The sequence below is a fragment of the Zootoca vivipara genome, chromosome 8 (assembly GCF_963506605.1).
Source record: "Zootoca vivipara chromosome 8, rZooViv1.1, whole genome shotgun sequence".
In the NCBI taxonomy this organism is placed as follows: domain Eukaryota; kingdom Metazoa; phylum Chordata; class Lepidosauria; order Squamata; family Lacertidae; genus Zootoca; species Zootoca vivipara.
This window is the reverse complement of record NC_083283.1, coordinates 13,476,864-13,493,316: the sequence shown is the minus strand read 5'-3', so window position 1 is coordinate 13,493,316 and position 16,453 is coordinate 13,476,864. Positions and strand designations below refer to the sequence as shown.

The 16,453-nt window shown below is 42.4% G+C and overlaps 1 protein-coding gene across 1 annotated transcript in view; it reads right to left on the bottom strand.

Annotated features, from left to right (window-relative positions):
- Positions 1–1,180: 1,180 nt before the first annotated feature.
- ATAD2 (ATPase family AAA domain containing 2) overlaps positions 1,181–16,453 on the bottom strand; it is a 30,371-nt gene continuing 15,098 nt past the window's right edge. Inside the window, exons 15-28 of the mRNA XM_035125662.2 lie at positions 16,226–16,316; positions 14,841–15,152; positions 13,630–13,756; positions 12,707–12,893; positions 11,646–11,831; positions 10,729–10,864; positions 10,418–10,614; positions 9,364–9,523; positions 7,196–7,318; positions 6,738–6,890; positions 4,695–5,078; positions 3,815–3,948; positions 2,540–2,668; positions 1,181–1,344 (exon numbers count right to left, since the gene is read on the bottom strand). Coding sequence (XP_034981553.2) covers positions 1,312–1,344; positions 2,540–2,668; positions 3,815–3,948; positions 4,695–5,078; positions 6,738–6,890; positions 7,196–7,318; positions 9,364–9,523; positions 10,418–10,614; positions 10,729–10,864; positions 11,646–11,831; positions 12,707–12,893; positions 13,630–13,756; positions 14,841–15,152; positions 16,226–16,316 — 2,352 coding nt within the window. The 3' untranslated portion in view covers positions 1,181–1,311. The remainder of the gene's footprint in view (positions 1,345–2,539; positions 2,669–3,814; positions 3,949–4,694; positions 5,079–6,737; positions 6,891–7,195; positions 7,319–9,363; positions 9,524–10,417; positions 10,615–10,728; positions 10,865–11,645; positions 11,832–12,706; positions 12,894–13,629; positions 13,757–14,840; positions 15,153–16,225; positions 16,317–16,453) is intronic.

Here is a 16,453-nt window from a genome sequence, read left to right as displayed (position 1 = left end):
TACGCTCCATCACTGCTGCTTGAGCTGTCCCTGCCAAAACCCAAAGCTCCCTCAAATACTGTAGGTGCTCTGGAGAGAATTGTCTAGTATGCCAAGCAGATGTAGAATCATAGAATCATAGAGTTGGAAGAGACCCCAAGGGCCATCCAGTCCAACCCCCTGCCAAGCAGGAAACACCATCAAAGCATTCTTGACATATGCCTGTCAAGCCTCTGCTTAAAGACCTCCAAAGAAGGAGACTCCACCACACTCCTTGGTAGCAAATTCCACTGTCAAACAGCTGTTACTGTCAGGAAGTTCTTCCTAATGTTTAGTTGGAATCTTCTTTCTTGTACTTTGAATCCATTGCTCCGTGTCCGCTTCTCTGGAGCAGCAGAAAACAACCTTTCTCCCTCCTCTACTTCTGTCGTAACATAGCCATAGAGAGAAGTGCATCTGACTGGGTGCTGCCTGTCACTGAGGCAACTAGCTTGGCTAGAAGCAGGAGCTTTAAAGCACGTGGGAGTTGAGGTCTTTCCCAAAAGAAAAAGACGTAATCAATCCTGACTAAGGCCATTCACAACAGTAAAAGCAAGGTGGGGGAGGGAAGGGGGGAAGCTGATAAGAGCTGGGATTTATGAAAAAAGAGAAACTACAAACAGGAGGGGGGAAAAGAAGGGATTGATCCATGTCTTAAGCTGTAATAGTAACTTTAAAAAGGTATACCAGCCAACTTTTAAAGAGTACAGAAATTTATTTTGTCCATTAAGATTTAACATATTCTTGTATTATACAACGAAGAGATTACAGATTGTATTAACACGAGAATTAGTGCAGTGATAGAAATATAGATTGTGTTAAAAACTTGAGGAAATAAGAAAACTAGAATGTCCATCACTCATTTAAAACCCATGTGATATTAGACCAACTATATATATTTTTAATAGAGGTTCAACATATATACATGATTTGATTGAAAAACATTTTGACATAAATTAGTATTCATTTTACAGAGAAAAGTAGTGTAATGTGTGTAAATATTTTCAAAACTTTAATGAAAACTTCCACCAAACTTCTTCTTTCTTTAAAGAACACACATTAGCACTAGAAAGTTACAAACTTATTTTCAAACCCCAAGCATACTGTATGAAGACTGTTAAGGGTGGACAGATCACTTGCATCCTTTAGCTCATTCATCCAGCTTGTTCAATGTCTATGGCTTTTACACCCATATTGAGTTGAATCAAGAACATTTAGGCTTGTTATATGCAGGTATTTGATCCCAAATTAATAGGGGATAACATTTCAAACTAGAAGATTTCATTAGCAGGTTTAAGTAAAGGCTGCAATTTCTCTTGTCATTTCCTGAAAATGAATAATAGCATCAGTGACAAAACTGAACAGCATTTTATTAGGTACTTTTCTCCAAAGTGAATTTATAACCTAATTATATTCTCCAGATGCGATGTTTGCAGATTTACATTGTAAGCTTTCAGTGGAAAGAGCAGTCTCATCTATTGTATTTCAATTTAAGGTGAGGAACAATAATTGTTGGGAGAGTTCTTATTTTAGGTATTTTAGGCTTCATTCACGTATCAAAATAAAACATTATTAATAGCTTACTGTGACTGCACAGATTTGAGTCACTTTTCCCCCCACATGCTAGGGGTGGGGGGAGCAACAAATACCAGGAACTGTGTTTCATTTATCATACAAGCTAGCAGGCAGGAGTAAAGTAGGCTAGATCACTGGACTTTAGTAGCTATATTGTGCTTTACATTATGTTTGAACTAATTGCTCTTTTATAATACATTAAGGCCTAAAACATTGCACCAAGAGAAGAAACATCATGGTGCATCTGTAGCAGCACAACTGGATGCCTTCACCTGCCCCACCTATGACAAAATATGTCTCTCGCGTTGGTCTCTACAGACACAGCAGGTGCTTCAACCTTCCAACAGCTTGACCTCACCCCCAAAGGCACATTCTTCCACTGTCACCAGACACAGATGAATGCCAATGCCAATTTTACACCCCCACATTCAAAATATTTGGTCCATATTGTCTAGATCAGGATACTTAACAGGGACAGAGTGGTGTGTCTGTGCATATGAAATACAAAATGCTTATTTAAAAAGCAGTCGTATTTCCAGTTCTCAGTGATGCTTTAAAACTGAGGGGAATCAGTGGTAATGGAAAAGCATTCACAGGGAAAACCCAACTGCCATGGAATAACCCATCACACAAGGACACAATATATGCTAATCTGAGTGGTACTATAGAAGCCAACAGAAGCCAACATAGATTGTAAGTAACACAAACATCTTAAGTAAAAACTGGCATGAACGACTATAACCTCAATTGAAAATTGCAACATGGAGTCAAATGCTTCAGTATATTTGTGAAGTTTGACTTAATCTCAGTCTGCATACAAAAAGTACATTAAAACAGACTAATAGAACAGTAGTAAACTTAATGTAAAACACAACAAATTGAAGTGTCTTGGTATCTATAAAGCAATGCAATGGGATCACAAGAAAACACCCGTAACATATCATACCTGCAACAATTTGGTTTTGTCATAGTCCTTGCGATGTCGATAAATACATTGGCTGAGCAAGGCATAAAGTTTTTCCAACTGAAGTATAGTGTAGTTCCTACTTTTCTCAGTAACAGTTTTCAGCAATACCTGGAAAAGATGAGATTAAAACAACAACAATCCTTTTTCTTTATTCTCTTAACCACTGATTGTACAGTGTTGTAATGAACACATTGAGACATGACGTACAATGTAGAAGTCTAAGTGGCTGGTGCATATATAAGCATGATGTATCTTAATTTCTCTATTCCCATCCACACTGCTACAAGCTCTTTAAAATTTAGATTCCAATTTGGGTCAAAGAAATACTAAGCTTGCATGAATTTCAGTTCACTAGACTAGCAACAGTGAGAGCAAAAATGGAGGCAGTGAGAGATTTTACTTTCTTGGGCTCCTTGATCACTGCAGATGGTGACAGCAGTCACGAAATTAAAAGACGGCTGCTTCTTGGGAGAAAAGCAATGACAAACCTAGACAGCATCTTAAAAAGCAGAGACATCACCTTGCCGACAAAGGTCCATATAGTTAAAGCTATCCCAGTAGTGATGTATGGAAGTGAGAGCTGGACCATAAAGAAGGCTGATCACTGAAGAATCGATGCTTTTGAATTATGGTGCTGGAGGAGACTCTTGAGAGTCCCATGGATAGATCAAACCTCTCCATTCTTAAGGAAATCAGCCCTGAGTGCTCACTGGAAGGACAGATCGTGAAGCTGAGGCTCCAATACTTTGGCCACCTCATGGGAAGAGAAGAATCCTTGGAAAAGACCCTGATGTTGGGAAAGATTGAGGGCACTAGGAGAAGGGGACGACAGAGGACGAGATGGTTGGACAGTGTTCTTGAAGCTACAAACATGAGTTTGACCAAACTGCGGGAGGCAGTGCAAGACAGGAGTGCCTGGCGTGCTATGGTCCATGGGGTCACGAAGAGTCGGACACGACTAAACAACAAAACAACAACAGACTAGCAACAATGTCTTAACAAATGAATTGCAGCATTTATTTTCCAGCTCTGATGAAGGTTGGGAATTGGAGCTTATTAGCAACAAAATACTACTTGAAGATAATTTAAAATAAGTTAATTGCTCAACTCCTGGAAAGGAATTTTCTGCCAGTTTTTGCCATATTACTTGCCCCAAAGCATGCACCCATGGCATCTGAAGCCACACATTAACCTAATTTTTAGATGCATTTAATCTCTTATTTAGTATTCAGGAGGAAGAGAATGTGTACATACATTAAGTTTTCCATGGTCAACAATGAGTGGTGGTGTCTGCTCTGAAAGAATCTCCATAGCTTTCTCAACACTAATGAGATGTTGCTGTTCCACTTGAGAACGCCTTGCACGAGTCATGCGAAGCATACATACATCTAGAATAACAAAAACGAAGCTAGAATAAGAACAACCAAATAATCTAAGAAAAATGAAAAACATTCAGTGGAAGCTGTTCGACAATGGAAGCAATTACTTCCAGGTTTTTGGCGTTCAAAAACTGAAATGTTTGGCTTCCGAGACACTCAAAACCGAGCCCATGTTCTTTCTCACTAAAAAATATTTCCACAGAGTAGCAGAAACAGATTCAAACCAGAAGATTTTTAAATACAACTGTTTCATTTTGTAATTTGATCTATCTACGTAATATGTTGGCCTTGTTCTAAGTTCCCTATTAGGTCACAACAGCTAAGATTTTGCCAGGTAATTATGAAACCCATTAGTTCTATAACAGGGTCAATCCTGTGCCCATTTACTTGATGCAATTCCCACTGAGTACAATAGGATTTACTCTCAGCTAAATGAGAAAATGTGCCATTCAAATCTAAGGCTAGGGAGTCTGTATCTGCAAAGTCGCAAGAAAGGTAACTTAAAAAACACAAGAATTCAAACATAAGGTTTTGAACAAGTCAAATTTGATGCATTTGAAATGTCTGCTCCAATTAGCCTGGCATGATCAAAATTTCACTGAAAATTTCACCTTGCTTAACTGTTTTGCAAATATTTCCAGAGTTGATGGTGTGGTCATCTCACATAATTGCATGTATGTGGGGATGGGAGAATAATTAAGTAACTAAAGGAAATTATGTATTCAGATAATGCCAACAGATGACTCTCCACTTACCATTAATATCCTTATTTAATGAATTCTCTGTTAGATCTCCATTACATCCTCTGTTTTGCTCTGAACAGTCAGTATCCTTGTTGTTCTCCTCAGATCTACACTTAGCACCATTACTGGCAGATTGATCACTCCCATTCTCTGTATCAGATTTGTTTTCAGAGCTATTTGTGTGCTGGTCCGGAAGCACAGCTTCAGATTCTTCCACTTCCGTTTGTTCCATGCTGGAGTCATGATTTCCAATGCATTCTTCTCCTTCACTCTCCACTTCATCTTGCTCTTCTCCCGGAGCTTTGTTCTCTTTATTGAAATGAGAAGTCTTCTTCCGCTTCGCTAGGTTACCCTGGCACCATCGACTCTTTCTTCTGAGTTTTCTCTTTGATAAGACTACAGCAAAGGCATAAATCATAATATAAAAACATATTCAAGATATTAAAAATAGTTTCATGTTTCCTAAATAAACACAATGATGCTGTTTATGAGGACCAGAGTCTTCCTGTGGAGAAGTGGGAGAGAGGGACAAGAGGTGGGCAAGTATGGGGGATACCCTGTGTCCTGAATGGGGTAACTGTGCCCCTAAAGGACCAGTTGTGCAGCCTGGGAGTCATTTGGAGCTCACAGATGTCCAGGGTGGCTGTCTACCAGCTCTATCTGGTACACTGGCTGAGACCTGCCTGCGCAGTGTCTCGTCATAGTGGTACATGCTCTGGTTATCTTTTGCTTGGACTACTGCAATGCATTCTACCTGGGGCTACCATTGAAGGTGACTTGGAAACTAAAATAATCTAGAATGCAGCAGCTAGACTTGTGGATGGCAGCAGCTGCCGAGACTACGTAACACCAGTCCTAAAGGATCAGGTTCCCAGTATGTTTCTGAGCACAATTCAAAGTGTTGGTGTTGACCTTTAAAGCCACAAACAGCCTCGGCCTTGTATACCTGAAAGAGTGTCTCCAAGGTCCAGGTCGGACACTGAGGTCCAGCTTCAAGGGCCTTTTGGCAGTTCCCTCATTGTGAAACATGAAGCTACAGGGAACCAGGCAGAGGGCATTCTCAGTAGTGACATCCACCCTGTGGAATGCCCTCCCATCAGATGTCAGACTGATAAACAACTATTTGACTTCTGAAAGCAGGGAAGTTGTTCAGGAAAGTTTTTAATGGTTGATGTTTTATTGTGCATTTAATACTTTGTTGGGAGCTGCTCAGAGTGGCTGGTGCAACCCAGACAGATGGGTGGAATAATAACAACAATAGGAGATGGCACTTGAGACAATGGCATAAAGTAAAGATATTCTGAGACCAGAATTCATTACAGTGGTACCTCGACATCCAAACGACTCAACTTCCGAAGGTTTCGACTCCGAAGTCGACAACCCCGGAAGTCTTTTCGCTGCGCGCGGTCACCGCATGCGCAGAACGGGCACTCCGACAACCAAAGAACGGATCGTCTTCGTAAGTTGAGGTACCACTGTATCCATGGGCGTAGGCAGGGGGGGCAGTTGCCCCCCTAGAAGCAGGGCCGCTGGCCAGCCTGCCCCGCTGCCCGCCTGGTGCCGTCTCCCTTCTCCCTGGCTGGCTGTGGGGGGCGGGTGGAGGGAAAGCCCCAGAACCGCGCAAAGTGTTTGGCTGGCTTTCCCTCCACCCGTCCCGGCGATCGCAGAGGGGGTCGGAGCAGCCTGATTTCGGGCTGATCCTGGCACCCCCTCACCCCTGAACGGCCATGGCTTGCCTTGCCCCCCCCCCCAAGTTTTCATCCTGGGTATGCCCGTGACTGTATCTCATACAAATATCATTAAGCATTACTTAACACAATTAAAATTCCTGATTATGTGTGTTGTCCTTACATTGGGCTACTATCCAGCTAAATTCTACTCAGAGTAAATCCATTGAAATTTATGGATCTAAGTCATGTCTATTAATCTCAATGGGTCTACTCTGACTCACATTGGATACACCCCATTATCTCTCCTGTTTAAAGACAAGACTGACAACATAAAATCAGTTCAATACTTGTTTGTTAAGTAAGAAATAATGTAAGTAACACTTACCATTAGAAGGGCAAGGAGAACTAGAATCCAGAGGCATTGAATGGATTTTCAGTTTCTCACCAAATTCAGAATCCAGTTTCTTGTATTCCAAGGTGGTATTCTGCTTTGGCATTACATAATAGTAAGAAGGAGCATATTTTGAGGAGCTGCAACCTTTAAAAAGAAATGAATTTTTGTAGGCATCTTTTATTAAACATTACTAAACTACACTAATATTTTATGTTCAAGATGAGAGGGGGAGGGAGAATGTGGAATCCAAAGGGCTGCATTTAGACTTTTTAGATCTCCCCCAGCCGTTTGTGTGCACATGCACACACAGCACTGGCTCCTAAAGAATATGGGATCCTGGAAAGGGGAATTTGATAGTCTAAGGGGCTGCAGCAGGAAATGGAAATTTGGCATATTCTTCTTAGATAAACTATAATGTAGTTGCTTTTTGAGTACATATTATAACACACCTCTTTTTTTGCGAGATTCTTGAATTTCTTCACAAAGTTGTTCAAAGTCTTCATCCATTTCGTCCTTAATTATTGCATATGCTGTATCTCTTAGAGAACAGGCTCTGTGTCTGATAAGGCGATCTAACAATGAACACACAAGAAAAATACCTTTTAGCAGTACATCAGTAATTTCCATTACAGTGGCACGTCGGTTTAAGGACACAATTGGTTCCGGGGAGCCATTCGCTCCCCGAGCAGTACTTTAATGGAGTGCTGATAGAGCGCTTCTGCGCATCCATGGAACCTGGAAGTAAACACTTCCGGGTCCGCGGAGTACTCAAACCGCAGCGGACTTAAACCAAGGTATGACTGTATACTGTAACATTTATACTCCTTGCTGAACTACAGTGGTACCTCGGTTTATGAACACAATTGGTTCCAGAAGTCTGTTCATAAACCGAAGTGTTCATAAACCGAAGCAAACATTCCCATTAAAAATAATGGAAAGTGGATTAATCCGTTCCAGACGATGAAAAACACCCCCTAAAGCTTCAATTTAACATGAATTTCACTGTCTGCCAAGAGGTTTCCGAGGCCTATGGAGGCCTCCACGGAGGCATCGGAGCGTCCGCGACTGGGACGCAGCCACAGAAGCGCTCCGATGCCTTCACAGAGGCTAACTGCGTCTCTTTCAAAGCGGGTGGGGGGGTCCCTTTGGAAGCGCTTACCTTGCGCATGGAAAACAGCGGTGAGAGGCTTGGCTGCGCGGCGGTGGCGCTCGCAGCTCTCCTTCCCTCTCTACGTGGTGCCAGCCGGGCGACCTTTCTCCTCCTCAGAGCAGCCGCTACCACCACCAGGCGCCAGGACTGGCTGGGGTGGCTCGCGGTGCGCCTGGCTCTGGTTGGAGTGGCGGCGGCAGCAGCAGCGGCGGCTTCTCTCAAGCCCGAGCCTCTCCACTCTGCAGGGGCGCAACGGTGAAGGCCCGGCCTCGCTTCTCTTGACCCCTCCGCGAGGCCGGGCCTTCAGCGTCGCGCTCCTGCGACGTCTCTCCACCTTCGCCGTCGCGCTAATGTGGAGAGGCGTCGCAGGAGCGCGACGGCGAAGGTCCGCTTCTCTTGAGCCGGCCTTGCGGAGGGCTCGAGAGAAGCGGGCCTTCAGCGTCGCGCTCCTGCGACGTCTCTCCACCTTCGCCGTCGCGCTAATGTGGAGAGGCGTCGCAGGAGCGTGACGGCGAAGGTCCGCTTCTCTTGAGCCGGCCTTGCGGAGGGCTCAAGAGAAGCGGACCTTCAGCGTCGCGCTCCTGCGACGTCTCTCCACCTTCGCCGTCGCGCTAATGTGGAGAGGCGTCGCAGGAGCGCGACGGCGAAGGTCCGCTTCTCTTGAGCCGGCCTCGCGGAGGGCTCAAGAGAAGCGGGCCTTCGCCGTCGCGCTCCTGCGACGCCTCTTCACATTAGCGCGACGGCGAAAGTGGAGAGACGTCGCAGGAGCGCGACGGTGAAGGCCCGGCCTCGCGGAGGGGTCAAGAGAAGCGAGGCCGGGCCTTCACCGTTGCGCCCCTGCAGAGTGGAGAGGCTCGGGCTTGAGAGAAGCCGCCGCTGCTGCTGCCGCCGCCGCCACTCCAACCAGAGCCAGGCGCACCGCGAGCCACCCCAGCCAGTCCTGGCGCCTGGTGGTGGTAGCGGCTGCTCTGAGGAGGAGAAAGGTCGCCCGGCTGGCACCACGTAGAGAGGGAAGGAGAGCTGCGAGCGCCACCGCCGCGCAGCCAAGCCTCTCACCGCTGTTTTCTATGCGCAAGGTAAGCGCTTCCAAAGGGACCCCCCACCCGCTTTGAAAGAGACGCAGTTAGCCTCTGTGAAGGCATCGGAGCGCTTCTGTGGCTGCGTCCCAGTCGCGGACGCTCCGATGCCTCCGTGGAGGCCTCCATAGGCCTCGGAAACCTCGGGTTACTTACTTCCGGGTTTCGATGGTTCGTAAACCGAAAGTTCGTAACCCGAGGTGTTCGTAAACCGAGGTACCACTGTACAGTGATTTATCAAAATAAAAGTATGTTACAACAAAAGAGTTCTGTAAAAAGAAAAAAACAGCTTCTAAAACATTAACTGTCATTTAACATTTCTGATTTGGATATCACAGTAAGTTTATAACATTTATTTCTGTAACAAATACAGTAGTATTTTTGTACTCACCTCCAGGGTCTCTGTCTGGATTATACTCTAATGCATTGCTACATATCAGATCAATATCTTTTAGATAGTCTTTGGCAGAGAGATATTGGTGAAGGTCAATTTTTGAAATAACTGTTGAAAGATCCATTGGTTGTTTGATGACAGTAACATAGTCTGGTACCTACAAATGTAACATAAAAAACTTAGAAATGTCTCACTTAAGCTAGAAAACAGAACTCTTGATGTTTTTAAGAATGTCTGACATCTCATTATGTTGGTCTTAATGTTACTAAATTTGCTTTAAAACTGTAACTTAAGTATCAGGATACTGGCAGGAAGCAGCAGTAAATAATTTGCCAATCAACTGGACTTCTCATTAGCTACATGTCAGACTGCCTGTAACATGTTAAAATTCTCTCAATAAGATCAGATGAGGTTTAGTTCCTGTTATTGCCAGCTGTAGGAACTTGGGTGCCTCCTACATGCCACTCAAGGAAAATGCTTTCCCTGTGCCCCTCCCCCTTTTGAGCACTGAAAATACTCTTTATATTTTGAAGAGATACACCCCACACCCAGCATTATAAGCAGTGCATACAAACAAACAACTCCTTTTCTCTCACATACACTTTAAAAGTCAAGAGGCACTTTAAACGCAATAGGAGTGTTATTTTTACACTGGAAGTATTCAACCAAGTCCTCAGGGGCTTGGGCAGTATTTGTAAGTTATTTATGGCACCTTCCTGTCACTGAACATAAGATATTTCTAAATTTGAAGTTTTTCAAAAAGGCTTTGCCTTCCATTGCAATTTTATTTAATTCCTAGAAAAGGCAGTATCAGCTTTGGGATGGCATTTAGGATGCCATTTTGTGTCAGTTTTTGATTGCACTTGTACAGCCTGTTAGATCCACATTAGACAAAATGATAACTACCTTACTACATCACAGAGCATGTTAATTATTGCAACATAAAACATTTATGTTCCAAATGAAGTGGCAGGAACATACACAGAGGATTACTTTGGGCCACATCATTGTTTATTTATTTGATAAGCAGAGATAAAATCCTAAGCATTACCTCATGTAAGTCAACTGGTTTTGTAAAGGCTCTGAAACGTTTGTCAACAGCAAGCCTGTGAGTAACGTTTCTTAAGAAAATTCTGAGTTCACGTAAAGTATCTTCTTCTTGCCCCTCAAGTTGTTTGACCTCCTCTTCTGTTAGTTGTCGTGGTTCAGGTGCTGCTGCTACTGGTAGTACTTCTAGAGCCTGCAAAACTGTGGGGGGACGGGACGAAAGAAAACATTTTGATGAGTTATAGCGCAGATATTTTGACTGCAGTTATTTTCAACATCTGATCACCTTTAGTTTTATCTGTTGCACATACTAACCTGCTTTCTTTTTTGATGCAGGTTGTTTAGCAGCTTGGTGAAGAATTAAATTCTCAAAAAACTTTCTTCTCTCATCAGCACTAGGCAAGTGGACATCAAAAACCTCTCCATACGCTTTGTCAAACAATTCTTGTACCTTAAATAAATGAATAATACTGAAATGTACAAGTTCTTGTGAGAAGGAAATAAGAGTGTTGAAAGTGACAGACAGATCTGAGTTCAAGGACTATTAAACTAGGTAAAGGGACCCCTGACCATTAGGTCCAGTCGTGACCGACTCTGGGGTTGCGCGCTCATCTCGCATTATTGGCCGAGGGAGCCGGCGTATAGCTTCCAGGTCATGTGGCCAGCATGACAAAGCCGCTTCTGGCAAACCAGAGCAGCACATGGAAACGCCGTTTACCTTCCCGCTGTAGCGGTTCCTATTTATCTACTTGCATTTTGACGTGCTTTCGAACTGCTAGGTTGGCAGGAGCTGGGACCAAGCAACGGGAGCTCACCCCGTCACAGGGATTCGAACCGCCGACCTTCTGATCAGCAAGCCCTAGGCTCAGTGGTTTAACCACAGCGCCACCTGGGTCCCTATTAAACTACTAATACTTAATACTGAGGATCCGAACAAAAAAACTTTTAGCTCAAAACTTGGCAGATATAAATCCAATTTCAATTTATTTATACCTGGAAATTTACCAGAGTTGTGTTGGAATGCTTCTGTTCTGTCAGCAGTAATGGAGGATTACAATTTTCTTGATAACCCAAGTATTCCCTAATTGCTTTCATGTTTAGAAATATTTGGCAAACATCAAATACTCATTCATCTTTATGTTTATGATTCATAAAAGAAATCAAATGCTTAAGTTAGAAAAAGAAAACTCTGGATCAAAGAGATACCCTGTGAATTCAGTGACATAAAGTACCTCATCTGGCAAAGATGCAAGATGTACATCTGATGTTGCAAGGAGCAAAATTGGAGCAAAAGATGGAATGTTCTGTAGCAGCGCAGTAAATGTAGCTTGCAGCGTTTGCCCAATTGTCCCCCACCACAAATGAATATTTGGAATGTATATTATACTTGGAGCTGTTCTCTTGGCTTCAGATATTAACTAGTAAAACACAAGAAGAAGAATGATCAGCTGACAGGTCATTAGCACATTTGTCCTTTAATCATGACTTTTTTGCCTGAAAGACACCAAAATCAAAACCATTAACCGCTCCCATTCCCCAACTTTGTTAATTTTGGAACCAGCCCCCACCAGATTTTCTCAGATTCCCAATATCAAAAAGGTACTTTTAGTTTGTGTAGTTACAGCCTGCCTATCTGCACTAAGTCCCAAAAATGGCTGATAGCATAATGCCAAATGTTAACAAATTTGCTTTAGCAATACACATTTTCTCAGGGGTATTTTCTGAAAGTGAGGAATAGTCACTTGTCCATACCCCTTTTCTTGCCTCTCTCATTCATCTTTATTTTAATTCATCACTATTTTCTGGAAGGCACTTGAAATCAAATATACTAGCCATCTGTTAACCAGATTAATTATAAACAATTCAGATGCAAACAGTACAATACTAAAATATATGAGGCATTGTCTGAAGGAATATGTAGCAACGCTGAAGTACTGTAAGTTTTTCTGGGTCTGCTAGGATGGAAATACTGCCTTGAGCTCTATCATATTAGAAGCATGATATGAATGAGCTAAACAAACAAACAATGAAGCATGACTGAAGAAAAGCAGCATTCATATTGTTAACCATAATCGATAATTATAATTCTCAAACCTTGACCAAACTAAAAAATATAGAGAAAAAAACAATTCCTCTGGAGCAAAGAAGCTTCCCACCCACACATGGAAGATGATCTGGCATTCCAGTTCTCTAGAATTCTCTTCCACCAGAAAGTGGAAATGTTTTCAGCATTTGCTGAAAAATTCTGTTCTGTTAGCCTCACTTAAGTAGCAATACTACAAAGCTGAAATACCTGCGCACACGTTTCTTCAGGTGTTTTGGCACTGATTCCAAATAGAATGGAAAGGTCTAGTGTATACACAGCAAACTTTTCCAAAGCATGTATCACTGCTGGAGCCAAATGAGAGGCTTGTCCAAATCCTGGTTCTCCTGCTATTAAAAGTCTTGGTCGGCAAGAGGTTGGCTGGTGATAAGCATTTCTATAAGAAGTGAGAAAATCGATTTTTCCTATCATGAGATCTTCCTTTGGGTTTCCTGGAAGGCACCTCACATCCTCAGGAGGACACAGCCTATTGGAACCCACAGCCAGAGCCAACAAATTTTTATTTCCCTAGATATATATATATATTTTTTTTTGGGGGGGGGAAAGGTGCTGCTCCAAATCCCCTGAACCAACAACCCCCAACTACAATACAAAAACACAGTAAGCCACAGCTTAATATAAATTAGTACAAGTAAAATAAATAAAGTGATATACAGCATGGAAGGAAATAGGCAGGGATTTAGGGAGCTATCTCCCCCACACGTATGCCATTGGAAGAAGTTACAAAGCTATGGCAAAACAGAATCACCAGAGCTGATCCCAGAAATGGCACATGGAATGATTTGTGTAACAGAAATTCATAGTAAGGAACTTCCCTTTTCTCCAAAACTTTCAGGAGGGCATTCAACATTCCCCTTGGCATCTGCTAAGCCCCCCGCCCCCGTGGCAGGCAGAAGGGGAGACAAGGAGAAAGAGCCCAACCTGCCACCCCACTTTACGGTAGGCACTGAAGGGAGGTCATTACTGAATGACGGCCCACTGTTCAAGCCTCAGTACTGCTCATCAGGGAGAATGAGGGAGCAAGCATAAGACATCAACCACCTCAAGTGTGAAAATAATAAAGCTTCCTTTAAAGACCAACCAACCAACAACTGCAACCTTTTATCACTTACCTGCTAAAAATCAGGAACATTTCTTTTCGTTTATCATATATTTTCTGAGAAGGTCCAGTTTCAGAAACAGGTAGTTCCTCTTCATCACTGTACAGCAAGTCATGGTCAAATACCTGACCAGCAAAATCTTAAAAAGAAAATAAAACTATACATTATTTCCTTTGAAATATTGTGTTTGATTTCTAAGGCCTGGTACTAATTTAAACATTCCTGTTCTTGATAACATTTTATGTGCACTGAATCAAAGTGATTCAACTCTGCATAAATGCAGTAACCTAAAATGCTTAAGGAAAATTTACTAATAATGTCAACAAGCCAAGTGATATTAAACAAACAGAATAACTCTGTGTATGGAGAGCAAATATAAAGGAACTTCTGGACTGATAGCTCAGTCAGTAGACAATTAGACTCTTCATCTTAGGGTCAAGGCTTCGAGCCCCATGTTGTACAAAAGAATTCCTGCATTACATCACTGATTCTATGAAATGCTGGCAGTGTCCAAATTATGGAATGCCCTCCCCAACGAGGGAAGAACACCACCAATGAAGCCAGTGTAGTGTAGTGGTTAAAAGCGGTGGACTCGTAATCTGGTGAACTGGGTTAGCTTCCCTGCTCCTCCACATGCAGGGAAGGGAAAGGAGATGGTTACTTTGAGACTCCTTAGGGTAGTGATAAAGCAGGATATCAAATCCAAACTCCTCTTCCTCTTCTTCTATACATCAATTATTTCAGCACCTTCCCATTTGCCCAGGAATTTTGGATTACATTTTGTTGGAATTTTGCTTTACTGTGCTTTTTAAGTTTATGGGTTTTTATCTATTTTTATTTTGTTGTATATTGTTGCACTAAATTGTTTAATCTTATCTTGTAATTTTTTTATACTATTGAACCTATTGTTGATGAAGAAATGTTTTAAATAAAGTATGCTATGATTCATGACAAAATGAAGCTCAATCCAGATAAGACCGAGGCACTGTTAGTGGGTGGTTCCCTAGATTGGATGGATGCGAGATTGCCTGCTCTCGGTGAGGTTACACGGCCTCTGAAGGCGCAGGTGGTACTCCTGGATCCTTTACTGTTGCTTGAGGTTCAATGGCCCTGCTGGCACAGAGTGCTTTCCACCAGCTTTGGTTGTTGGCCCAGCTGTGCCCCTATCTGGACAGAGATAATATTCACTCATCCCCCCCCAATGTAAATAAATGTGCACATACCTGACTTTCCTCCTTTCTGTGCCAGTTCTGCATGCGGAAAGACATTCTGTAAGACTTCTAGGATTCTCTGAAGTGTATTTTCAAGTAGTGGTTTGGAAATGTTGGAGAGTGCTTGGCCAGGTGAGGTCACCGCCCTCTGAGAAGCAGGTATGGTCTTTTGCATAGCCACCACAAAATCCTTAGCTGTTATGTTAATAGAAGAGATATCCAACTGCAACTTGACACTGCTGGTGTAAATCTGAGGGTAACGTCGGCGCAAGGCACACAAAGCTGCTTCAGCACATATGGACTTAATGTCAGCACCACAGTACCCTACAAAAGGAAAAGCACATCTGTATGAAATTATAGGGCCTGCAAATAGCCTTATAAGCCACACAAACATCTAATTATGATTTATACAAGATTACATAATTCTTTCTGTCTTAAAACTAGAGGTTATTTAGGCCAATTCCATGCAGTATAAGAAACACAGATCATAAGTTGGCTATTTTAAGCCATATTTTAATTAATTGGTTTTTTTTCATTTTTTTCTATTACGTTTTATTGTAATTTATAGTCGGTGTTAGCTGCCCTGAGCTCGGCCCTGGCCGGGGAGGGCAGGGTATAAGAAAAAAAATTATATTATTATTAGCTATATCTTATAGAAGTTTCATATAGTGCTTATGTAAAGAATGAACAGCTGATGCCTACCATGCATTTGTAACACTAGCCTAGTAGGTAAGCTACAATATAAAAGCAATCCCCAAAGAATGGGTGTTACTTTGCACGCCAGACATTGTTATACAATCATACCTCGGTTTACAACCGTTGCGGTTTGCGTCCAATCGGTTTGCGACCACCGCAAACCCGAAAGTGTTTACATCCAAGTTCCGCGGTGTGCGGATGAGCAGAAGCGATCTGCGCAGCGCACATGCAGAAGAGCCGCTCCGTTTACGAAGTACTCGGGGAGCGACTGGCTCCCCGGAATGAATAGCGGTCGTAAACAGAGGTATGACTGTATGTAGCAGTTGTATTCTTTGATTAAATAGTATTCAACAACATTCTGTACACAACGTATTCCATGGCCACTGAGCATGCTCAGTCCTCACTGGACTGTTTCCGGGTTGTTGTTATTCTTTGGGGGGGGGGGGAGTGTCCTAAAGACTGACTGTACTCTATTGAGACCTATGTTGTGCAGTGGGAGTAAACGCTGTTATACTTAAGCATCTGAAAAAGATGGCATAAATTGCAAATTTCAAGGTGTTTTTTTTAATTAAAAAAAAATGCTCAAACCAGTGTTTTGGCTAATAAGTAAGTAAATAAAAAATATTATTAAGAGGGTTCTGCAGAGATGGCAGAAGTCTATTTTCAAACCGTCAAAAATTTTATCATCATCATCATCTTACCAACACTTTTTTCAGCTAACTCTTCAAGGAACATCTCCGATGGCTTAGGCGACCATTCTCGGGTGTGAATCTTAAGGATTTCTCTCCTTGCCTAGAAACACAGACATGTATTTCAAATACATCTAAGTTTCAAAAGACTACCCATATATTTCCCTTTCAAATATCTTCCTTTCTAATTACAGTAACCAACATTTTCAATATGACACTATTTACAAATATTCTGGGGTG